This window comes from Glandiceps talaboti, chromosome 2, assembly GCF_964340395.1.
Source record: "Glandiceps talaboti chromosome 2, keGlaTala1.1, whole genome shotgun sequence".
NCBI classification, from domain to species: Eukaryota; Metazoa; Hemichordata; class Enteropneusta; family Spengelidae; genus Glandiceps; species Glandiceps talaboti.
In genome coordinates this window covers 8,413,625-8,440,517 of record NC_135550.1, presented here as the reverse complement: position 1 = coordinate 8,440,517, position 26,893 = coordinate 8,413,625, and the positions used below count along the sequence as shown (strand labels likewise).

The 26,893-nt window shown below is 37.3% G+C and overlaps 1 protein-coding gene across 2 annotated transcripts in view; it reads right to left on the bottom strand.

Annotated features, from left to right (window-relative positions):
* Window positions 1-26,546, bottom strand: part of LOC144453822 (sprouty-related, EVH1 domain-containing protein 2-like) — a 43,674-nt gene extending 17,128 nt beyond the window's left edge. The window contains exon 1 of one of the 2 annotated variants that reach the window (XM_078145188.1): window positions 25,959-26,546. In XM_078145188.1, coding sequence (XP_078001314.1) covers window positions 25,959-25,981 — 23 coding nt within the window. In that variant the 5' untranslated portion in view covers window positions 25,982-26,546. The remainder of the gene's footprint in view (window positions 1-25,958) is intronic. The other variant, XM_078145187.1, reaches the window with a different exon arrangement.
* Window positions 26,547-26,893: the final 347 nt, after the last annotated feature.

The following is a 26,893-nucleotide window of genomic DNA, read 5'->3' as shown; positions in this document are numbered from 1 at the left end:
CGATGTTCAGCGGGAACGTATTGTGTTGGTTATATTAGCGACACGACAAAGGCCTGACATGTCAGCTTACTGTTTACGTCGGTAGCCCAAGTGGGCTACCAAATACGAAAAGTAGTAGCCCCGTGTCAACATTTGGTAGCCAAATGACACGGGGCTACCATTAATTTCGAGCCCTGATGACACATTGTGGAAAAATATGCTGTAAAAACTCTGCAGCACACTATGACATAGTGTGGCACCATACGCTAGAAACACACTACTATACAGCTTTACACTGTGGTATTGTATGCCGGAAACAACTCATCTTAGTAGTGTTTTTGATAAGGATCACAAGTGGGTAAAATTTACCCATTTTAAACCATATTCTCCCTACAATTTTTCCCTTACCAAATCCTGCTCCTAGAATTGAAATATCCGTAGTGTCACCATAGTTTATTATTTCACACGCAAAATAAGATCACATTGATAGATGTACATTTTTTTCTACATTGTAATATGCAAATAAGGTGCAACAGATATTCAAAGTACACAAAAGACACCAGGTACAAGGCACAACGAATATATTCCACAATTCCTGCATTTCTTTCATACCTACACATTTTTATAGGGGAGTGGGGGTGGGGATGCAGCATTGGCAAATATTTAAATCTAATGGTTCTTTTAATCAAAATTACAAGTCTCTACACTTTCTGTACCAGAGAGACAAGAAAAACACCAAATAGACAAACCACCATCCACCCACATCCACACACATGATACACATTACACACGCACACACATCACTCCCACACATACATGTACACTCCCACATGATACACTCACACACACGCATCACCAGTGTGCCCTCCTCTAACCCAATGTATGTACACCACCGACGCACACAATTTCTAGTGATGCACCAAAATTTGGTTTTCCCTATCTCTTACTATATGGTGACTCACAAGATTTGCCAGTTTTTATCATTTTGACTCACACCAACAAATTTGGCTATCATTAGATGGCACACTGCACATCACATAAATACATGTAATACACACATACATACATACATATACACACACATACATACATACACACATACATACATACATACATACATACATACATACATACATACATACATACATAAATACTTATGTATGTACATACGTACGTACTTCTGTGTGTGCATTCATGTGTGTACGTACATACTTGTGTGTATGTGTGTGTGTGTGTGTGTGTGTGTGTGTGTGCATACAGACGGTCAGACACATGGTTAGACAGAGACAGACAGACAACACACAAAGGAAGATAAAAAGAAGCTAATTTATCAAAAAGGGGAATACTGACATATACTTGTTGATAAGTAAAATGAACTGGTACTGACAGTGTACGAAATAGTGAAAGCTGATTGATTTGGGAGGGTGATTTAGAGCGACAACATATCCGATGACAATCTTGATGTTCAGGAATGGTGTAGAGAGACAATTAGTGATCATAAAGGTGATAGAGAGATCATTTTATTCATCAGGGAATGGGAAGGGGGTGAGGGTAGGGAGAGATCTGATCAGAGTGGGTACCACACAAATATAATCTTGATGATCTGGGAATGTAGTGACAGGGAACGGACTTGTTGATTTGAGAAAGGTGGCAATGAGAAAATCTCCTTTTTCTAGTCGGAAAAGAGTCTTGTTAATCAGGAAAGATGATACAGAGAAGACAATGTTGTTTATGGAAGTAAATATGAAGACACCGTGTCTTGGAAGGGGAGTGGTCTCGGGACAATCTCCTTGCCAGAGGATAGAGTACGCATGAACACTGACTGTTAGTGTAAGAGTCAAGCATACATGCATCAAAATACTTGTGACCGGGTAAAAAGTTGCCAATGGCTCAAAAATTTACCAAAAAATGAACGAATTATTAAATATTCTTCTCTGTTATACCTCCATTGAATGATCATAGGCTAGCTATATCCATTTGTGTTTGTCTTGTTAGGGAAACGAAAAAAACATGTTCTTACTGAGACAGATTTATCATGGCTGTACGGATTATGACAGTATTTGGAAGACATCAACCTTACAGTACATGTGTACGTATGTCAAATCATCCCACAACCTCTCACAAAACACAACAATTTATGAATTATCAGCCCAACGGAATAAGCAGGTTTTGCTCATTAATTGGTATAATAATTGTATAGTATTTTTCTCTTTTGCATGGTAATGAGGTAATCATTGAAGCATCTGGATTCCATACTTGAAATTATTGAACTTCCTGTCGAGTTTTCATATTTTAGAAAAATTGTCATAGGACTTCAAATTACTATTACCATACAAAATCTTACAAAATTACAATTTGCAAATTATCAGATGTACGAAATCAAAATATTTTTGCTCATTAGTTGGAACAACAATTGTTTTGTTTTTTTTACCCCTTTGCATGTAATGAGGGAATTGTTGCAGCAACTTGATCCCACTCAAATTTATTAACTTTCATCAAAAATTAAAGATTGTATAATTTAAAAAAAAATAAAATTATAGGATTATCACAGTGAATATACCTTGTGAACATCTAATGATATACATGTAAATCTGACACCCCCATCTCCCCCCCCCCCATCTCTCCAATCCCCTACCGAGCAAGCATGTTTCAGAACATGTATGGAAAACTGCCATGTGTTGACACCCAAACATATCTATGTGTACAACTGTTTTTAACATCTATCAGAAAATGTTAAAAACAAGAAAACGTTAATACCAAATTAAAGAATAGAAAAGTAAACTAGAGATTGAGTTAGTTTCTTTCACATTTCTAGTACTAAGTGTAAGTGTGCACGAGTATATAGTTTGTTCAATGCGCTATTCTTGCATGCATAATTACTCATTATGGGCACATGCAAGGGAATAACACTACCTATTATTTGGATTTGGGGACTGACAAGGAGCAATACTTGGAATTTCACAGAACATCTATGATTTCAGAATCTGCTAAAGATATATTTTTTATCCAATTTCTGCTCACTGTCCTAACCTACAAATCAACAGTACAGTGTGAAAAGGCCATTACACTAATTGCTTGCCCTTACATACTCAATGCATGACATGCAGGAAAAAATAAGAAAAAAAAAATAAAATAGATATTGAAATTGTATCACTCATTTGACATGCCTAACCCACTCCGTATAATTTTCCCCATTTTTTGGGATTTTTACGCAATATTTCTGCCATATTTTAAACCTGTAAATGGAAGAAAATCAATTTTGGAATAATATCTGCCATACGCTGGCCTCCTTTTTGTATAACCCAAGATGCCCCACAAAACTGTGTCACATCGACTGTCTTGTAAGACACTGCACTCCCTCATACAGACCTCTCTCTATGAAGCTTATGATGGGATCACTTACAACAGACGTTCACTCTTTCCTTTCACTCTCTCGCTTTCTCGTTCACACTTTTTTTTCATTTACAATCCAATTTTTGGATCTTTGAACGTCGATTTTGTTTCAGGTTCAACCACACATGGAACCTCTACATGTATCTTACTGTTCACATGTTGTGAGTCAAAACTTGTGTGAAAATCTTGAGGACCATAACAGGACAGTCCACAGTAGTAATTGAGAGGAAAAAAAAAATAGACACAGGATTACTTAGATCCAAAGATGACACTTCTGTCCAGTTCAAAAATACCCTTACAGCTGAACTCAAAACATTTTGTGTAATCGTGGCGTTGTCAGGCAATTAAAAACTTTCTGCTCTAGCAAAATAAAAATCCACAATAAATCACTGTGTCACCCACACAACAATCATCAACACATACTATTCTGGGATGTTTATTTTTATTTATTTTTTACTGACGTGACTATATAATATTTCAAATAACCCTGTATAATTTTGAACTTTTGATCTCTATCACACATGTACATAGTTCAATTTCGACCAAATTATCTGGAATCAAATTTTTAACTTTTAGCATCCTTGTAGTTGTACATATATCTTCTTTTCTATAAAAGTTCACAGCAAAGAGGTAGAACCATTCTGACACCATCGACATACACAATTATGTGTATAATTACTGAAACTCATTCAACATAGTTTTAGCAAAGGGGGTGGGGAACATATCATTTAATATTTGTAGAAAAAGAAATAGTCTTGGTTACATTATTGTATTTACTAATGACACAATTTTCATTTTATTTCTGATCAATAATGTAGGGCACTAGGTGTACGTTTGTTTGTTTGAACTAAACACCAGACTACATACATCCAATCTGTATACAGTCAAAATGGGGGTTAATGGCACTGAAGCCCAACTGACAGTACATGTTGTATTTTGATCTGGTTCATGATTAGAGAGAGAGACCTCACTGCTATGTTGACTTAGTGATTATCTCTATCTGATGAATCATTAAATGATCATGTTCTTACTACATTTTGAACTTAATTCTCTTAATTTTCCACAACTAAGTATGGGTAAATTACGCAAATTGAGTTGGTACAAACACAGTCCAAATTCTTTTGGAAAATTTGGTGTGATGTACGAAGGCAATTGATATCCTTTGTGATATCTTTTCAGTCAAATGAGTGGATGACTTTACATAATCAATTATTTGATTTGCATATTGACTTCTGAACTGATCTATCATGACGAAGACTTTTTTATCATATGAGTGGAAAACTACATTTTCAATTGGCTAATTTGCATACAGCCTTCTGAGCTGATCTCTTCTTCTGAAGACTTTTTATCAATGAGTGGATGACTTTACATAACCAATTAGCTACTTTGCATATATGGACTTCTAAGCTGACTGGTCTCGCATAAAGACTGATCAAATGAGTTGAAAATTTTACATTTTCAATTGGCTAATATGCATATGCCTTTTGAGCTGATTGATCTCTTCTGAAGACTTTTTATCAATGAGTGGATGACTTTACATAACCAATTAGCTACTTTGCATATGGACTTCTAAGCTGACCGGTCTCTCATAAAAACTTATCAAACGAGTTAAATTTTACATATTCAATTGGCTAATATGCATATGGCCTTCTGAGCTGATTGATCCCTTCTGAAGACATTTTTATCAATGAGTGGATGACTTTACATAACCAATTAGCTACTTTGCATATGGATTTCTGAGCTGACTGGTCTCGCATACAGACTTATCAAATGAGTTGAAAATTTTACATTTTCAATTTGGCTAATTGGCATATGGACTTCTGAACTGATTGATCTCTCAGGACTCCTTATAAAATGAGTGGGAAACTAAATCAATTAGTTAATTTGCATATGAATAACTGGACAGATTGATAGAAGCAATCTCTATTCCACAACAGCTTGTTCTTTGGTGATCCCTTGTAATGACTATCAAATAGGTGAGAAACTTTACATAATCAAACAGCACATTTGCATATGGACAAATAATTGACAGAATCAAATTCATTTGAACAACAGCTCATCTTTGGTAATCCCTCCTATAAAATGTTGCCATTTAATGCACTTGCAACAATTTCGTAGCTTTCCAAAGTTTTGACACAGTATTTTGCATAATGAAAGTTTGTATGTCGTGAAAGTTCATAAACACACTAGTGCACACACCTACAATGCTAGTATGTTCCTGTGTACATTGTCAACAGAAAGCAGAGACTGGAGCAATTGTCCTTCGTCGGTGGGGGGGGGGGGGGGGGGGGGGATATCACTCACTATAAATACCAGCTGCTATTGCAATGTCACACAATTAAATGACTGGCAAGTCCATCATTGCCATCAACCTACATCATGATTTTTGATTGCGTATGTACAGCAAGTTGAACTTTACCTCTTTAACACAACCATGGTTCAACATTCCATTGTTTATATTATTAAGAAATATTAATCCCATCAGCTGGCCACAATTTTTCAATACAAATGGGGCCAGAAGTACAACAAAGTTTGGGGTGTTTTTTTAGTTGTACTTTTGCACCTAAGAATCTTGGACAAAGCTGTGATATAACAATGAAATTCCTACATTTGCAGCTCAAACACAATAACAACGTCTTTCCCGGCTAAATTTCCATATGACCACAGACATTTTATTTGTGCTGTTTGCTTTCGTAAAATTGTTTGTTACATCTTGGAGTCATTATGAATTATACAGTGAGTGACGTTTAGCATGAACTGTGACTGGTTATGATCATGACATGATTGGTTTATTAACCCCTTTTCCTACCATAGCTCCCATCTGGTCAAGACAATAATATTTATATCCATTTTTGTACCCTTCAGAGCTAGAGATTCCCAATGAAATGGCTGCCAAGGGTTTTAACCCTTTCACCACCAGTACCCGGTATACTGGGACACGCTAGGGCGCCCACCAGAACCCGGTATACCGGGATGCCAAAGTTCATTCCCCTATCTTGCTGTAAAACCGTTCAACGGCAGCTATTGCTGCAAAATTTGCTGCCATAACTAGTTCCACACATGCGTATTAGCCTTGTTTTTATATTTTATAGCCTGCCATGTTGAATGTAAGATAGTGAACGGTATCTAGAGCTACGATCAAAATGACGAGCGATCGTAATTTTATGTGAGATTTTCGCCCACAAGATCGAATTCAAACATGGCGGATATAAATAACGGCTCTCATAACATGGTCTACAACATAAATTATGTCACTGTCTTTGGATATTCCGACTGAATTTGACTCGAAATACATCATTGAATACACGTATTTAGCTGTGGGAACACATTGTACTTGTGTGTAAGCATCAAATTCCTGCTAAGTCCGTGTGAGCTGCCGGCGGCAGTTTGTTGTTAAATTTTTGAATGTCGGCAAATTTACGCAATCTTGTGAATTGTGAATACTAACGTCTTGGTTGTAATTTTTGGCTATAAAATGGATTATTTTGGTTTTATTTCTTTTGTTACGTCTCAGTAATGACTTGTATTTGTACTAGCTCAGCGTGTGAAGGTCAGTGGAGGGAAATTTGTGCACGATACGGGCGATTTTACGAATCAGATTTTTTATGTGCGTTTTTCAACGTAAAATTCAAATTTCAACATCGCCGAAGCAAAATCTGTCTCCCCTAATGTAGCTTACAATGTAAATAACGGAGCTGTTCGTAGATATTTCCACTCAATTTTGACTATGGATACGTTGTTTTATACAAGGAGATGGCTGAGTGAACTCAATGTAGTATATGTAAGGATCAGATTATCATAACGTAACTTCAAAGTTCCGACTGCATATTTTTTTTGTGGGTACAGCATGTCAGCAAAAAGCGCCACTTTAGCGTCTGATTCAGACTCGTATACTACCAACTTGTGGACATTTTTTACTGATTTTGAGCATAAATTTGGTGATAATTTTTTGTTGTTGTGTCAAATAATGATATATAATTACACAAACTGATTTTCAGAAGGTATTGGTGCAACGACTTCAGGTATTTTTGTCCCTTTCATTGCCGGTGCAGGACTGACTATTGCATCGTAATCAGATTAGAGAGCCGTAATTTTTTTTGTTCAAATTTAATATGACTGAAAATAACATTTTCTGCCAAATTTTCGCCGATTTTTACCATTTAACCAGTATACAGAATTTTGTAGACACATAAATGTTGGTATTTAGAATTTTGTTTATAATATAAATGTTTTGTTTATTTGTGATGTGTCAATAAATAAACAACACATTTTTTTTTACCAATATTTACAACATCGTGGACATGGTTGTGATCTGCTATAAGTTTATTGGTCTTAATTGTTTATTGTGATTGGTTATCTCTTATTCTATACTTTTGAAGACTTGTGATTGGCTACTTATTACTTCTGAAGACTTGTGATTGGCTACTTATTACTTCTGAAGACCTGTGATTGGCTACCTTGTACTTCTATACTTTTCAAGACTTGTCGTCTACACTTTATTTCTTCTTCTTCTTACTTCTATACTTATGCAGACTTGTGATTGGCTACTTTTTACTTCCTCTATACTTTTGAAGACATGTGATTGGCTTCTTGTTTATCATTCAGTGTACATTTGGAGACTTGTGATTGGCTGTCCTTTAAAGCTACTGACAGTACTGTACACATCTGACAGATACCAGTTTTAATGACCACATAAGTAATCACCAACTTTGTCTAAAATTTGGAAAAATCATTCTTGACTTTGTCCACTCTATAAATGTGCACGTCAAATTAATAATAGTAAAGATTTTACAAGCATTAAACTACTCCCACAGCTACTACTACATACCCTAGCAGCTAAGAGTGAAATGCAAGGTATTGATACACTACAGGTATATAACTTTACTTTCAAATGCTTCATACTACAGCAGAGGTAACTGAAACCCTTCTCATTTACCTGTACAGCCGATTTTGACCAAACTGGTGTCCCTTTCTGTACATCCAGTCAAACAAGGTACCACCAGAGGGCAGTGTGTCGATTCGTTGTCATTTGCATCTCAAATCCAATCAAATTATAAATTCATAAATTTGTATTTACTCATGACAATTTGCTGATTTGTTGTCCTTCTCGCATACGAGTACAAACTATTTATCAATAACATTACAATATCTAACCTTCACTATTTTTGTCCCATCTGTGACAGTTAATACAGTTGTTATGACAACAAACTGAAACACAGTGTTACTTCAGGTTTGGTAATTTGATAACAGTTACAATTTTTTTCACATTATGCTAAAACTTTCCTAAATGATTGTCTCAAAGATATTCATCAGAGAATTCATAAACTGTGACTACTTTCAGTTCTTGGTGAGAAAAGGGATGTATTCTCACTAATACATCCATGGTGAGAACAACAGAGTACAAATTACCTGAACAAACAAATTCCTTGAAATGGTATATTAATAGCAGTGATAGTATTGTCCAGCTTGACAAGGTCATTAAGACCTCATAACAAAGGTACATTGTTATTCAAGTGAGTGTCCTTCTACTGACTCATTTACTGTCTACAAAATTCACTTTACTATTGATATAAAGAACTCAGACGTTTGACAAAGTGTATCAATGACATTCCAAACTCATGATTGTTGTAGCTACACCATTCCTCTAGCCACTTTCGCTTTGTGAGGCTTTTACATGATGATGTTGGAGTCCACTTCAAACCACATATTATTCACACGTTAGTTCAAAACCACAACCCATTTCCTATGGATAATATAGTCATGTGTGTCCTCTAATGAAGGCATTTTTTGTTGTGGATCAAAATAAAGAATTTTGGTTTCCTAGTGAGTTGCCACTGGATAAGGCGATACAGGGACCACTAAATGTTGGCGTATTACAAGAAACTGTTTGTACACCAGTGGCATATCAAACTGGTTTACAGGACTAGAATTTAGAAGTTGTCAGGGACGATGACTACTAAACATTGCATATAGGCTATCAAATTTATATGGTGATAATCTGGAATGGAAGCAAATAGAAAATTATGACTGAAACAGTTCACTTGGATAAACGTGACTACCAAGTTTAGAAGTTAAATAACTTCTAACCCTGCTTTATTGTACAAACCATATACTTTCACTCGTTAATTACCAGAACATCTCACGAGTCACACGGAGGCCTCTTTTGGCATCACAACCTTCTGAATTCTCCTGAATATTTCAGTTAGTTGCACTTCAAGTGTTAAGTGTTATGTAACTGGTCATCAAATCAATTCATACAAATTGGACTACTGGCATTATAATTTCGCTTTTCTTACCTTTTCCTCTTCAAAGAGGCAAAGCTGCTAAATGGTTCTTTTCAGACCACTGTTGGCCTATAGACCGACTAGCCTTCTTGTCAGATTCAATGAGACAGATACATGTACCTATGTGGGTCACAGCTGCTACAGATAATTAAACTTACAACTTAGTACAATTTAGAATGTATTGTTTGGAGAATACTGGTCACAACGCAGTGGTACCAGTGTATACATACAAGACAAAACTAGCGTGGTATGATGCCATAATGTCTACCCAATGGTAGCTAGTAGTCTGCTATCTGGTTGGAATCAACTGATTAGTGACATCAATGTACTAAATCCATGTCCTGGAATGTTTGACTGTCAGTCTACAGTTCTTAAAGACCCATGCTTCATTCCCACGCTCTCATGTTTTATCTTATCGTTGGAACCATAATGGTTGCATAGGATTATTCTTATTTTGTTCTGGCCCAATGGTCAACTGTCAATCTAGCATTCTTAAAGGTTCATTTTTCAATCCTAGGTTCTCACATTAGTGTTACTAATCACTGGAACCATAAGGATTACATAGGATTATTCTTTCTCTTTTTTCTTGACTAACTTCTGTGTAGATTTGCCAGACAGCTGTTTTGTTTCAAACCTTAACTCCAATCCTAATCCTAATCCAAGCTGGGCCTTTAAACCTCTTACAAATCCATACCACAAAGCACACAATTAATTTTTATGATTAGGTAGATTTTAGGGGGGTTGGATTTAGAAGCCACAGAACCAATTCCAACACCTCCTAATTGCCAATATTTTGGTCAAAATAAAAAGTTAAAACATGTTTACTTTTGGCAGAAAGTGCTTGCTACTGCACCATATGATACAGGTTTCTCATCACGATTAATACCAAGACAGAAACAAGAATGGATTCAGGAGTTAACATAGACCCTCTGCTCCCAAATTAGTCAAGACAACTTGAATACAAGTAATTCAAATGACAGTTAATGACCCATGCCACAACTGGCAATAAAATAGTCTGTTTAGCATGTGAGGAGCTACAGCAACTTCTGTACGATATATGACTGAAATTTTTTTGTTTTTTTTTGTATACAACACAAACTTGGGACAGTGTCAGCGTACGCTATGAACTTAGTGTATTGTACCATTCCAAGATTTCTAAAAAGTAAACCTCAGACAGACACAATTTTTTTTCCCACCTATCAGCTAATCACAAAGTATTGAACAATTGGAGTCAGTGAAATTGTAGGAGTTGGTGCCAATACTAACAAAGATATAAATGGTTATGACTTCAAAAACGCCCACTCAGTCAGGTGACAACCACACCATTTCCACTTTCAATAATAGGTTTCACTCATTGTCAATAGCTGGTTTGTGTGTACACAATGGGATAGCTTCCTTTCAAGTAGGAGGGCATTGTTAGACTACAGGACAATCAATAACCATCAACAGGTGAAACTTAGTATACAGTGTGAGGTCACCTACACCAAATGAGGTCACACCAAGGTCAAATGATCATTTTCATCCTGTTATGGTCCTCATGACTAGAACTGGTCAGCCTGAGCTCTATCTACCAGTCTCTGGTAGAGGTTGTGCATATGACCTTCAGACAAGCAGGGGTTAGAGGTCAAACCCTCATTAAAGGTTTGGCCTTTAGTACATACAGTCTGTAAGCCAGTCATTCATTCATTCATTCATGACCAATCAATATCATGAATATTTATGTCTCAATTTAATCCCTGGAAAAGAACATCACAGTCAGCTGTGTACTTGTCCCTAGAACTGAAAGTGAGTTCATGTATAACAAGTCTTCATTGATGATATGGCCCACCAAACAAGTAGGTCTGTGTGGAATTATTAAATAAAGATGAAAGAAAATGATGACAGGTTTAGCCTGGATGAATGTATCACTGATCGATTCTTTCACTATAGCCTGTCTACTGACTAAATATGTGACTCCTCTACACTCACTGACTGAAGCCTGTCTACTGACTAAATCTGTGACTCCACTGCACTCATTCACTATAGCCTGTCTACTGACTAAATCTGTGACTCCACTGCACTCGTTCACTATAGCCTGTCTACTGAATGAATCTGTGACTCCACTGCACTCGTTCACTATAGCCTGTCTACTGACTAAATCTGTGACTCCACTGCACTCGTTCACTATAGCCTGTCTACTGACTAAATCTGTGGCTCCACTGCACTCGTTCACTATAGCCTGTCTACTGACTGAATCTGTGAGTCCGCTACACTCACTCATTTACTATATAGCCTGTCTACTGACTAAATCTGTGACTCCACTACACTCATTCACTATAGCCTGTCTGAATCTGTGACTCCACTACACTCATTTACTATAGCCCGTCTACTGACTAAATCTGTGACTCCACTACACTCATTTACTATAGCCTGTCTACTGACTGAATCTGTGACTCCACTACACTCATTCACTATAGCCTGTCTACTGACTAAATCTGTGACTCCACTACACTCATTCACTATAGCCTGTCTACTGACTGAATCTGTAACTCCACTGCTCATTCACTATAGACCATCTATTCACTGATTCTGCTACACTTGTTCACTAACAGAGTTTGTGTGGTGTAGAGTAACATGAAGTGTTTCCCATTGGTATATCATGATACATACATGTAGCTCCTAATACATGTAATAAAAGCAGAATGACTGTGCATTGATATATGGTTATGATAATGTGGTGGTTCACAGTCCAACATTAATTATTAACTGAAATCAATATTGTATGTTATTAAGTAATGCTGACTCAGCAGTCTTTATTTTGTAGAACAGTATCTGACAATCATGAAAGGTTTACTTGAAATCAAGTCATGTATTTAAGTGATATAGCTGTGCATGCACATACTGCTGGACACACAGGTAGTCTTCCTTTAAGCCTAAAAGAAGATGTGAATTCAACTTGCCCATGCCTATGATAGTTTATCACACCCCATGGGGAGGTGGAGGGGGGGGAGGTTCAATTCAGACAAACATTTCTCAACCATTAGCAATGTTTGTTAATACACTTCTTTTATCCATTCATTTCAAACCACCATTGTCTGACAAGTCGACAGTGCACATCTCTCGAGTTCACATGGATGGAAGCCACTCATTTGAAATCACTGCATTGGGAAAGTCATACACAACAGAGCCAATGACTTTGTCAGGCCTAAAGGATATAATAGTATCAATACCAACATTCTCTTGAGCTGTTTTTTTGTCATATCAGACATGTTCTACAGCCGACTGGCTACAGACAGAGGTAGGCACACATGTATGTATTGGATGACCTATGTTATATCTGAAATCTGACATCAAACAGCAGATATCTCTAGACCTGTAACCTCAGTAATGCCAGATCCAATGCAACGAACATATACCAAAATCAATCACAAAATTTTTACATGGCAATTTTGCCTGACAAACAGCATCACATGCCCAAGTTACAAAAAAAGTCCAAAAGACTTTCCTACACTTCCATGTACAGTATAAAGAGTACTAGGTCCCACCCTGATTTCTTCAAAACAATGACAGCTAATTAACAAGATACTGTGTCATGCAAATTTCCCAAAAGCTCATACAGTCCATACACAAGTAATGGCAATAGTAAACACTATTAAATGTACTTTAACCCAGGAAACTTATTAGTCTGGATGCCATGGTGGCAAGTGGAGGTGTAAATGGTAATGATACTGTATAGGAACTAAACTACAAACTTATATACTCTTTGTTTCTGGCATACACAACATGCCAACAACTCGACATGTAGATACAGTCTTGTTGGCTGGGTTCCTCTCTGATTACAAGTATTCCACTGTATGGTTTCCAACAAAGTAAAAGTACTTTCAACTAAGTTCATATATTCTAGTTCAGGTCAAAGAGTACAAAAGATAAAAGTCTACTCCAGACTAATCTGCCTCCCTCCTCCTGGGTACAACCCCCTCCTGGGTCCCCGAACTGTCAACAAAGCACCAAAAAACACTTTATATTGCAATACATACACTTAATACCGATGAAGTATTTAGAAATGCGTTCCTAAGCTACAAAATCAGTGTCTGCAATGTCACCATATTAGATTGCATTTCTCTGAGAACATGTTTGTTCTTTCTTCAATTTTACATATATACAAGAAATGAGTGGACAGGTGACCTCACAGCTTTGAGCATACAAAGCTGTCAAATAAATAGCTCAGTTGGTAGGAGTGTACCAATTTCTCCCAAAGTTCCTCACATCAAAGAATACTATACAATCTAGTAATGAGTAAAAACAGGTACAAATTGCAATGTATATTTAGTGTTAGGAAGGTTATGAGGGACTCTGTGTTGGTTAAAAGGCAAAAGATGAGGACAAGCCACAAACATGTACTGTACCTTATATATACTTCCAATGCAAACTGATCCTACATGAGAGCTGGGAGACTGCAGCCAAATGAAAATAAAAGCTTCACAACTTTACTGCCAATGCTTGCACCAACAAGGAACTACTTACAGAACTTCAGTGGCAAATTGTCATTTCATACGAGAACATCAATTGTGAACAGTGTTTTTGCCAAGTTTGGGGAACCCCAGTAACAGAAAGGGGTAAAAATGGCAGTGTTTCCCCCATACTGTCGATGATAATTTTGTTTGGGAACCCAGGTCAAATGACATGGGGAATCCTGGTATTAACTACTTACCACCCTTAGCAAAAAAACACTGGTGAACGATTATGAATATTCACTGCTGAAAAGTATGGCGACTTATATGTAACCAGAGCCCATAATAACAAATCAAGTGACACAGAATCTGCCAACAAAACTTTTACAAAAAGTATACAACTCTGAAAACAGTAGAGAAAGTACTTCATATCTTATTCTATACAGTATACATTTCATGAAGGAAATGGAATGGAACACCTATGGACAGGTAGAACCACATGTACTACAAGGAAGTCTCCTGCAGAGAATTAACAAAAATCCTGCCATTCTTCCAAGATTGAAAATACAGCCAAACAAATGCCAAACTTATGACAGACATGTCAGCCTTAGAATGACAAATCAGATAGGCAACATCAAAACCCATAAATACAAATGTACTACTTCATTGACAAAGTGTATACTCAAGTAGGTAGCAAACTGGCACCTATTTTTTTTTGACAAGTGAAACTAAACAATGAAAATATTCTTGTTTATTATCACTTGGGATCAACTACATATGATTGTTCACAAAACTTTCTACATGTACCTCAATTTGGCAGTTTATACGTCATTTTCTGAATATGTTATAGATATATTGCAAGGATATCAGTGCTTTGAATTCTCCCCTTTGTACTTTTTGAAGGAGTGCTTACTTGAATACTTCAAGACTAATTTTGAAGACTTCAGATACAAGCTCTATTGTCACTGACTACCAAATATGGGCAATGACCTAAATATCATTGTACCAAGTTTTGTTGATCTACATTACAACTTCTCTTATCGCAGAGTTTGCTACAGAAAGGGAGAGAGTATGCAAGAATAATGAGAGATTGAACACATGACATTAAACCATACACAACACTTACACCGACCACACCGACAGGGTGACATACATCAGTCAGTACAAAGTTTCCTACCCATCCCATATTTCAGACAAATTACACATTTTAGTATCCTTCACACTCACAGGTTTCCACTGAATGATACACTCATGCACACCAATGTTCATGAATATTCATGACCAAACCAGCACTCCTTATTATGGGGAGAAACCTGCCTGGTAAAAATCTACACCACAGACTAAGCAATAATGCATCCCATAATACTTCACCAGACAGGTCTGATCAGAATATTTGGTGTTGACTGTAATTTGTAAAACTGGGTATGATGCCATGTTGAAAAAAAATATGGAATACATACTCCGATCATTTTCGATCACAATAGCATGTGTCTATGTCATGACAATGTGTGTCTAAGTCACTGGTTTTGCTGTGTTTGAAATATGAGTTAAAATGTTCAAAATTGCCATTTCTTTCCCTGATTTTTCTTTGATATTACTAACATTGCTGTAATTACGTTATTCTCCTCTTTATTCAGCCAGAAAATACTCGTCTAGCGACTCATAGTGACAAAGCCCCCTTTGGTCAATCATATTTTCCTGGCTTGACCTAAGAAAAATATTGGGGAATAACATCTAATTATGACTTGGGTTGTTCTGATCTAAGAGTTAACTAAGAACTCACACTTATTCAAAAAATACAGCTGGAAATCCAATTATTGTATCAGGTTTCACTGACTTGCAGCTTCTTGTCTCACATTGGGACAAAATTAAATTAAAATATACAGCTTAGACTGGACATAGGAATAGATAAGTTGTGTTTCATGTACATGTGGATGCTGTATTGATCATATCGCTAAATCAGAGATTTACTGGACGAGGTAAAGAAGTTAATGTTTTGTTCTTGGCTAGTTTACTTTTGCAAAAGAAACTACCAATACCAATCTCTGAATCGTGTCTTGGCAATAATGGGTATTACCGTATACTTGCACATGTCTTTACAAATATTGGGAATAATCTGTCTTTATAGTAAACCCAAGTCTTCGCTGAAAACAACCGTATAGTCCCCAACATTGCAACTAACTAATTCATAATCTGAATTTTATGACATATAACATGGCACCCATTCATTGCAACTATAGTGAAGGTCATAAAATAAAGTGCTGTACATGTTGAACTACAGTATCTGATATTTGTGCCAGGTTTGGTTGAAATCACAATGTTCAAAACAGATGGCACTTTAGTGCACAGCCTGGGTTTTTTTTATGAGATCCTACCATGTGTTGGCAATTGACTTAATTACTCAGTGTTACAGTTATTTTGTTATGTCTTGTAGAAAGGAAAATGGTGACAATGGGGTAAATGAAAAGGTGTGGCTGCTCTCTCATATTACACACTACTCTTGAATTCAGCACATGCATGTCATATGTGTACATACAGACTTTGAATACTTCTGGTCGTTTGACCTTGAACATAGAGGTCAAGATCAAAAGTCAAAGTCTCAATAGGAAGCTGATCATAGATAATATGGGTGTAGACACTCACTGGAGGCCTCTATGTATTACACTTCAAGTTCAAAGTGTGTGGGCAAAGTGTAAATTTTTACAACAAATATGGCCACCATTTGGCCATTGTCGGAATGCTGTGAAACATTTAGTAATGTATGTCTATATGTGGACTAGTGTATCTGACATTTGTGCCAGGTTAGCTTGAAATTGGCCCATGCATGTCAGATGTGTACATATGCATTTTGAACACAGTTGGTTTATTTGTCAGTCTCATTAGAAAGCTCATCATAGATACTATGAGTGTAAACACACAAATGAACTACACTTCCATAGTTAATGGGAAAAATCTGAACAAAATGATGTGCATATGTTGAATATAGCATCTGACATTTGTGCCAAGTTTGACTGAAATAAGCCCATGCATGTCTGAGATACAAGTGATAACAGGTAGAAGGACGGGCCGACAGATGCACGGATGTGACCCAACAGTGTCCTCCACAGATTTGCATAATTGTCGATTTCAAGGGATGGCCGATTGGGAAATCGCCTCCGGCCAGAGTTAAACCTTTTTTACCTATGTTAATTTCATTCTCGCAGTGTCCCCCACTCCGTCCTCGACACTGGAAAAATAGTCACTTGTGGGGAAAATTCCCATGAGGAAGGGGGAACGTTTTCATGTAGAAACAACTTTCATTGTATTGACCGTTTATCGCAATAGTGGTCATGACCAATGGTTGTGACTGACTTGTCCCCCTCCATACCTTTGTATGGGCAAACGCTTCCCAACAATTTGATATGTGAAGTCATTCCAGTTACAACTGTTTTCTATCATCTTGGGAAGTTGGCAAAGTTTCCACTCCCATTTTTGATCGATTAGACCCGTTCATTTGTGGAAATTTCGATGCCGATTCCTTCCGACTTCACAAAGTGTAGCGCACACTTCACAAAATGTAACGACCTCGACCACAACATATGCCAAAGTGCATTGACCCTCGAGACGTCCATTCGCATGGCTTTCCCACACTAGTGGGGATGACAGCTCCTCACCTTCTGACTTGGTCGTCTTTGTTGCAACTAATCGAGAAGGTCTTGGAGGCTTGAGAGGGAAAATGAAAGTGGCTAGCCGTCTTGGAAGCTAAGCATGTAAAAGTAACGTACACATATATAGTGCAAGGGCAGTGATTGTTTGATCTCGCGTGATGGCTGTATGCATGTTGTCTAACACGTGAGCCCAGGTGTTCAAATAGTCTTCGCTACTGATAATCACAGCCAGGTTGCTGGCAAATAACTTTTTTGTGCCCTAAAAGCTGTGTCATTAAAATATACTTCCTCGAGGTTACCCTCAAGATCGAAACCGGTCAAATGTGTTTGAACACGGCCAGGTGTGTGGAGCCAAGGTGATAGAAAGTGTTCAGTCCTTGATACAATACGCTACATGGTTGTAGGAAAACATTGATTGATTGCCAAAAATTGATTGCCCTGACATTTGCATACTTTTGGCAAGGTAAATGGTACCTCGTGGAAGTCACTTAAAATTGAAATTGGCTACGCTGATCACCGACTTGACCTAAGTAAAGTTAAAGGCGACTTGACCTAAGTAAGGTTAAAGGGGGCCGTGGAGAACACTGATAGTAGTTCTGTCTCGGCTTTGCTCGTGGGGATGGGAGAGACTAAAAACTATCTGTCAAAATGGAGAACACAAGAAATACTTATCTTGGTAATCATGCATTTGAGAGTGAAGTTTACATAACATGGCTTGCCTTGCCAAGACTACATGTACAATATACATTGTACATGTATATTCATACACACACCATCAATACTACATTTCATTGACAATTTTTACTGAAAATTTCTGTGACTATACTTTAACCATGCACTGGCATTGTGTTTCTGGATCCAATCTATATATAACTGATCAGATCATCTTTCCCTTGAAACAGCAAGATGTCGAAGGGCCCACCCAACTCCTAACAATGTCACTACACCATTGATAGACATTGGTCAAGCGCCCTAACAATGTCACTACACCACTGATAGACATTGGTCAGGTACCTTAACAATGTCACTACACCACTGATAGACATTGGTCAAGCGCTTGCTTACAAAAATGGTAGCCTACGTACATACATGTACATGGACTGACCAACAGCTAAACAGACAATTGACCCCTACACCAGTATACCATATCAGCACAGTACTTCAAGCTAACCACTTGTCCTTGGCTAGCAACCAAGCCTACACATAATTTAGTATCCTTCTATTGTCAAAGCTCTCCTTTATTGCTTCCTGTTACTTCACAGGAACTTAAAACCAAAAACTATTATTCTTGTGAATGCATTGTTAACTGTTACGACCTTGGACAAGGTCAACAAGTGGCATACACACAGTCTGCCTTTCTGAGAAATAAAATTGTGCAATATTTAAAAAAGAAGTCATTCATGTCTTCATCGGAATGTCCGATGAAAAAGGGGATCATAGGGCCACCAATAAATCACACAAAGTTTCTTACATGGCAGTATGTGTAAGTTAGTAGCACAGCGTGAGCAGAGGAGGAGCTTCACCAAAGGAACACATTTACTTTCATTCTAAATGTCTATACGACCAACGGTCCATCCCATCTTTACCATCAAATCAAATTTAAAACTCACATCTCGCCAGTGTAACATCTTGAAGAGATTCATCCCTAGTATAAATGCAAATGTGTAAAGTGAGAAAATCAGGTCATGTACTTTAGGGGCTGGCACAAATCAAGTCAGACAATGGTATACTGAGTATGTACATATGCAGAATGCAGACACACCAATGACATTTGATTGAGGAAATATGGCAAGTGCTTGATATATAAAAGTTCACTTTACACTCAACTTTATTGACCAGCCATTTGACCCGTCACATCTTGTGGCAGAAGTCCACATATTTCAATCATGGCACAACCACAGCTATAAAGATATGTCCATTTTTTCAGGTGGACTTGTATACTATATGGAAATACAAATGAACCAACCAATACTCCTGGAAGTACTGATGCCCCGTGTTCTTGGATGATACCGTACCACTACTTACAGTACTGTCAAATCGACTGCAGTCTGGTTAGTCAGACCAAGGCTGACACTGCGGCTACTGGGTCTAACCAAGTCTCCATTCCTGTGGGAGACTAAGCGATACCATCTTCCTCACCAGCACATGAAATAATCATAACTGACGGTGATTTCTTGAAATCTACCACAGATGGTTTTTGAAGTCACCACACTTAATGAATGAATGTTCATACATATAACGTTGCTACTGTTCCAGTTACAAAAGTGACCTTGGAGTTTTCTTTATATTATCAATGCTTCACAATTGATGTGGCCACCATACTGACCAATAACAATTAAATAATATTATATAATAACAATAATAATGATATATGCTTTTTATCAATCCAAATAAATTTGAAAAGTGAAATATGGTCGCCAATTGAGCATTGTGTTAAAGCAGGAAGAAACCGAACTACCCAAGGAAAATCTGTGTTGTTCTGTAGGGTCAAACTTCAAGCATCATCCTTCTTACATTCTGATCTACATGTAGGAGTATAAAGTTGATCTCAGATTCAGAATCAGATCAGATTTTCATTGGCGGACAATGTGAGGCCAGTCTCATATAGAGTCTCAGGTTCAGTCGCATATTCGACAAATCAGAAAAATGCAGTCAAATAAGAAATAATAATGTCCAGGCTACAGGAAATGTTCCCCTTCACACTCACTTAATGGGAGGGGGAGGATGTCTCAGCTTGCATGGGAAAATTACCTGAAAATCAGAGATAAACTTTGTCGCCAAGACATTAGTGAAAAGTCACAAAGTTCAGCTAATGATGTGTTTGTTCATAGGTGCACTCCTCCAATGATGGGATCTGCATTGTGGCTGTTCAAAAAGATTTTAGTCTTATTTAAAAATCTGCAAAAGTAATATTTTACGATGGGTGAGAAGTGGGACATTTCCTGTAGTCACTATGGTACATGATTTTTCAAATATAAGACTGAACCTGACACTCAATATGAGACTGGCCTCATATTGTCTTTCAATGTGAATCTGATTCTGAATCTGAGACCCACTTTATACTCGTTACTGATCTAGATAATTTTGATCAAACCCAGTTAACGATTGGCAGGTTAGAAGACTGAAGCAGTAAGAGGCATATGAGCTAACAACTCAGCCACCAACAACACCATGTACAGTACTGTATACATGCACATACAGAGGGAAAGATGTCACATTCACTTCAAAATCAAATTATTAACCAGCACTGTACAGTACACTACAATACAACCATGTACAGTACACCACAGTACAACTAAAATATTACTCATAAGGCCTAATTGTGTGGTTCCAATTACACTTGGTTTTTAGAATAGGTGGGGGGGGGGGGTATTTTTTTCATCTGTTAGTGTCTACATAGTTCAGGTAGTTATGTTTTCTGTTGTTTTCCAAATGGTCTCTGTGTTGTTAGTTCCTTCTAAACAGATGTACAGCCATTACAGATTGGTAGGAAAGTTCTATATTGTCTTTTTAAGTTGATGTCCACTATTTCTTGTGAGACTTCACAATTTTCGCGATTTATTATCTTTTTCTCAAATACATAAAAATATTTCAGGGTTGGCAGTGAGGAAAACTAGGTGGGGTCGGGTACGGGTAACTGGTACCAATTTGTTTCTAGGCCTAAGGTTACCATTTTGATTTCTGACCACAAACAGGCAAAGTGTGTTTATCAAAACATTTACATGTATGTATGTCTTTACACCACCATCATGAATCTGGTCTAAACAAAGTACACATTATGTAACAATTGTATCAACACTGAAGAGTTTCCCCAGTATTAAATTACACATCATGTACATTGAGTTTGTATCAGAACACATATCTTCTCCTGAGTGAATACTTCATTTCTTACTTTCTTGATTTCCACTATCTATAATTGTATTTATTTATTTCAGTGTTGGACATACCAGTTTTCTTCCCTGAATAACTGTTAACCCTCATTATGATGCAAGCAGCAACTCATCTAAAACTACATGTAAATGTATGCTATGAACATCTAACTATATACAGAAGATTGATCAATTTTCAACCATGTAAATGTACCTTCACATGATTCAAATAAATACACACACACACACACACACACACACACACACACACACACACACACACACACACACACACACACACATACACAAATGAAAGTAGTTTTCTTCATCCCACTAGTACCCTTCTTCTAAAACCTTGTGATTCTCTTCATCCCTTCATTCTTTTGTAGAACAATGGTTCTATGTCTAAAACCTTTACCAAATCACTGACTCAGCAATTGGCAAAAATCCTCACTGAAGCTATGATTACAAAATCTTAAACAAATCACTGACTCAGCAATTGGCAAATTTGTAGATTTTCTCCATACCTTATTGTAGCCATGGTTACAAAATTTTGACCAAATCACTGACTTAGTAACTTGGAAATTTTTAGACTTCCTCCACCCCTCATTGAAACCATGGTTACAAAATCTTGACCAAATCAATGACTCAGCAATTGGTAAATGTTGTACATTTTCTCCATTCTTCTATCCCTTACTGCTACCTGTACCACAGTTCTACAACCTTGACCAAATCACTGACTCTGTAAATGGCAAATTTGTAGACTTTCTCCATCCTTCTAAACCGTTACCATGGTTCTAAAAAAAAACCTTGACCAAATCACTGACTTGGGCATTTAGTATATTTTGAATTGTTGGCTTATCAACACTGTTCTATTTACCCAAATGTTACATATGTAATCCAATCCTCTACCTCATCAAACTTATTGTTTAACACAATGATTATGTCTGGTTACTTTTGGTATGACCTAGATTCATTGTGTAAACATGTAGCAAACAAACAAACAAACCCTCTATGACTCTCACTTATCACAGATACATATGCATGCCATGTATCAACAACAGATTGTGGGGGTTAACTCCCACAGTTATTACTCAGTAACTGACCTTGGCCATGGAGGACAGTGCACTATTGAGTTAATCCATAAATACACAAAGCTGAAAAGTAGTTTACTTTGACATTGCTGTAGAATTTTTTTTTAGCAAGTCATAAGTTTGATCAATGGCTTTACCACACGGTCCAGTGGACAATGATAACATTCTACAAACATGTCTTTGCTAAAAAATAACAAACTCCTACAAACGAGCAGGTGTTGGTAAGAATCAGTGACTTTATAACTTTTCCTGGGTAGAGGTAAATGAAGAATATTCAACATTCGGGATCAGTTCACACTGTCTTACTTGTGATACTTCCACTTACTACAAATGTGCACAAATTGTACTCTAGGTGCATAAAACAAAAGATATTCAAACAAAAAATCACTATTTTTAGTACCATCTCATCCTGAACAACACTCAACGAGTGTACTGGATGATCACACAAAAAATATTCAAGGGGTTAAAAACCTTTGACGAAATGGCATGCTTGATGGCTGACATGTGTATATATGTATTTGTACAACCTAAGATTTAAGTTCTTCAAAACTATACTTTCCTTTTCATACTAACTTTATCAATTAGCTCTTCCTAGTCTGTCATGCATGCCTAAAAGTTCACAAAGGTCCTTGACCTCATTCAAGATACAGGTAATTTCAATTCATCTTTTGACGGGCCACCGGATATTTTCATCATTAACTTTCCAACCAGCAACATTTTCGTGATCTCTAATTTGACCTCATGACCTTAAACTCTTAAGAGTCTGGATTGTAACAATACCGTATTAGGAACTAGACTACAAACTCTGAACTTGAATGAGTTCCAGTCATCCCATTCAGATGCTCTGTCCTTTGCTGTTCTGACTGTTTTTCCAAAATTGGCTACAACCAAATCATTTCATGAGAACAAGTCAATCACAGGTTCAAATGTTAATGAGACAAGTTTATATTGTAATCACATACAGGGTAGCACAACTAACGGTCAGGTCGGTAGTAGTAAAACCACAGAAAATTTAACCAGTTTTCTCCCAATACTCTACACAGCATGCCCTCTAAGCCAATTTGACGTGCCACTGACACACAATTTCTAGTGATGTACCAAAATTTCATGTTCCTCTATCTCCTACAATGTGGTGACTCGCAAGAAAAGCCAGTTTTTATCATTTTGACCCAGAACAACAAAATTTGGCTATCATTAGAGGGGCACACTGATTCTACACATCATTGTCAATCCTTCACCAGACAGACTAAAAATAGGTCCAAAAAAGCGGTTCAGATTTCTCAAACCTTGGGAATAATTCACGCAACTGTAGTACAGACATGGTGAAATGTGACATCAAAAAATCTCTCTACCTTGCACCTCTTCAAGTTCATGTACACATGGGAGTGCAATAGATTGTTCCTTCCTTACATACATATACTACATAATAATATAAGTCCAACTAACCACACTATCTTATATAAGGTGATCTGACACAATCTCTTTTATTTGCACTGATTTAACCTAGTTTTCAATGGCATGATACACTTTAAACAGTTTTAAAAACATAAGAAAAAACACAGTCAGACACTGACTACCTGACTGTAAAAAAGTTTGTTAGTTTCATCTACCCCATCACCAGCATCACACTCCTCCTAATATCACTAACCAATAATATTCATATTTGATTTGTGATGCAACTTGCACTAATGCCAATATTGTAGCTATATTTGTTTAGGACAAGTCTATCTCAAGTTGATATGGCTGTCAGAAATGTAAATAACCAAGACTACTGTAGAGTAAAAGACCCTGGCATCCAGCAATCACACAAAACTAAACCAAGTAATACATGTAGTATACAAACTATAGGAAGCCATGAGGTCATCGCCCTTTCAACACAGTGATCACACACCTGTCAAAACGGATCCTGTTTGAAGAACTACTCCAAGAGGTAAACTTGCTACATTTTATCTGTTATTTTATATACACATGTATAAAAAATGTGTCAAGTTCATGCTGTTTGTTATTCTCATTCTGTAGTTCAGGCATCATACATTTATGAACTTGTCACCCCAGTGAGCCTACCCCAATCATTTACACCTGATAAATCCTACCATATTTGGTTACATACAAGTGCATATATGTTCTCCCCTCCACTGTCTATGATGAAATGTACAATTTTGATAGGCTGTTTGCGTCTCAAATTTCGAAATATTCTTTTCAGAATTGAAAACATGAATGAAAAGATTTATAATGACTTAAAACACTGACATCACCAGAGCTAGAGAATGGCGAGTCGTTAGTATTTGTTGACCTAAATGGGAACGTTGACATGACTTGGTCAAACTATGGTGGTGAAACACTACACTGGTTATAGATACTGATATTGTCAATAAGGGTTATAGGGTTTAGAAGGAGGCAACTACGACCTAACTATACATGGAAGCTAACTTCTGTTTCAATTACCGTAATAATCTGCTGTAAAATTCGTAAGCTGATAATGAAACACAGGCTGTCAAACATACTGTCACTTTATTTGCACCATCGCTATAAACGTATGTCATTTTCAAATGATGTCAAATATTACTACACCAGCTTTTAAATCGGTTCACACGATGCTTACTTTTTCCCCATCATCTTTAAATTTATACTGCTTTACGACTGCGCCAACTTGTCTTAACGTATATGACTACAGTATGAGAATTCAATGGGCAGTTACGTTTACGAATAACGTTACACATGCAGGCGAGTTTCATCATCACACTGCACTGTACCTTCATCAGCCCATGTGTGTTCCGTCATGTGCATTTCGACTGTCAATAAAATGTGTAACGTTATATTCTTAAATATGTTGCGCTCTTTTAAAGCAAAAATAAAATGGGCAAGGACAACGATCTACCAAGATCCAAACAGTACCTGTGCGTCGATCAAGCCACGTTCAATGCTGTTGCGTGCAGAGAAATGGCGCAAATTTTTATGAATGAAAACACTGCACTTAACTAAACACATGATAGTCACAGAACGAATGGCAGCGAGCTATCGTGCCATCAACACGGTCAAACTGTATAAAATTACAAGCCAGAAACAACAACAGTTGGGAAAGTATACCAGTCCTTCTCGCCAGGGCTATGATAGTGGGCTACGGTAACACTCCCGTAAAAACGTACTCGTGTTTTCACGTTGACAGCAGTTGGATCGGGAGGTGAAAACTTCATCCCAACCCACGGAACATGTCAACTTGTCCCCTTTCGAAAACTGACCCCCCTCCAAAAACAGTACTTACTCATCTAAACGCTTGTCCGCCATCTTGAACCCGGTCTAAACTGACACTCCTTTCGATTTCACATGGCTGTCGTTGTCATGTATTAAAATCCGTACAGTGAATTGAGTAAAAACTGGTAGAAAATGTTTTAAAATGTCAATTCCCTCAGTGGAACACTGAATCGTCGGAAATGGGTATGGCGCCTCACCACGACATATCTAAAGTTCTATCGTCGCAAACTATAGTATAGTTCCAAATAATTCAGAAATATCTCACAAACAGCAACCTTGCTGAACCCATTAGTTTCATGGTGGCTTTAGGTTATATTAAGTGACTTTTCCTCGCCAAAGACGTTGCCATTTTTACCAATTTTACCATTTCCGTTTCCGAGTTCTGGCCCTCAATCGGTGCGGAAGGATATATCGAGAAAACAACGTAGAGAGGTAGCCAGCCAATGTTATGCTAATGAGGTCGAAGATTTTCTTATCATTCTACAGATTTATATGAAGAATCTGTCTTGGATTGTGAGGGAAACATACGCCTTTTGAGTCATCCATTTTTCTTGATATATTGATGAATTAACCAAAAACTAAAAGGGATGGTCCCCCTACCAGTTTGTGGGTGTAAACTTTCACTAAATGTTGGATAAATGAGCATGGCACTCCACATAAATTTAAACCAATCAAGACTCACACAGCCATGTGATTGTACACTTTATGAATGACCCTATCTTGACGTCACATCTGTTACCTAGGAAACGAAATTAAGATGATGACGTTACCGGATGAGGCGGAGCACGGTTTGTTTATTTACTGATTTCGGTTTGTTTGTATTAATCAAATTATATAAGAGCTTGGCAATACTTGAGTGACATCGAAGTCTGGCTGGATCTGTGGGGTCAAATTAGGTTCTCATATCTCGTATCAAGTGTCCCGTTTGCAGAGCTCATACTTCCA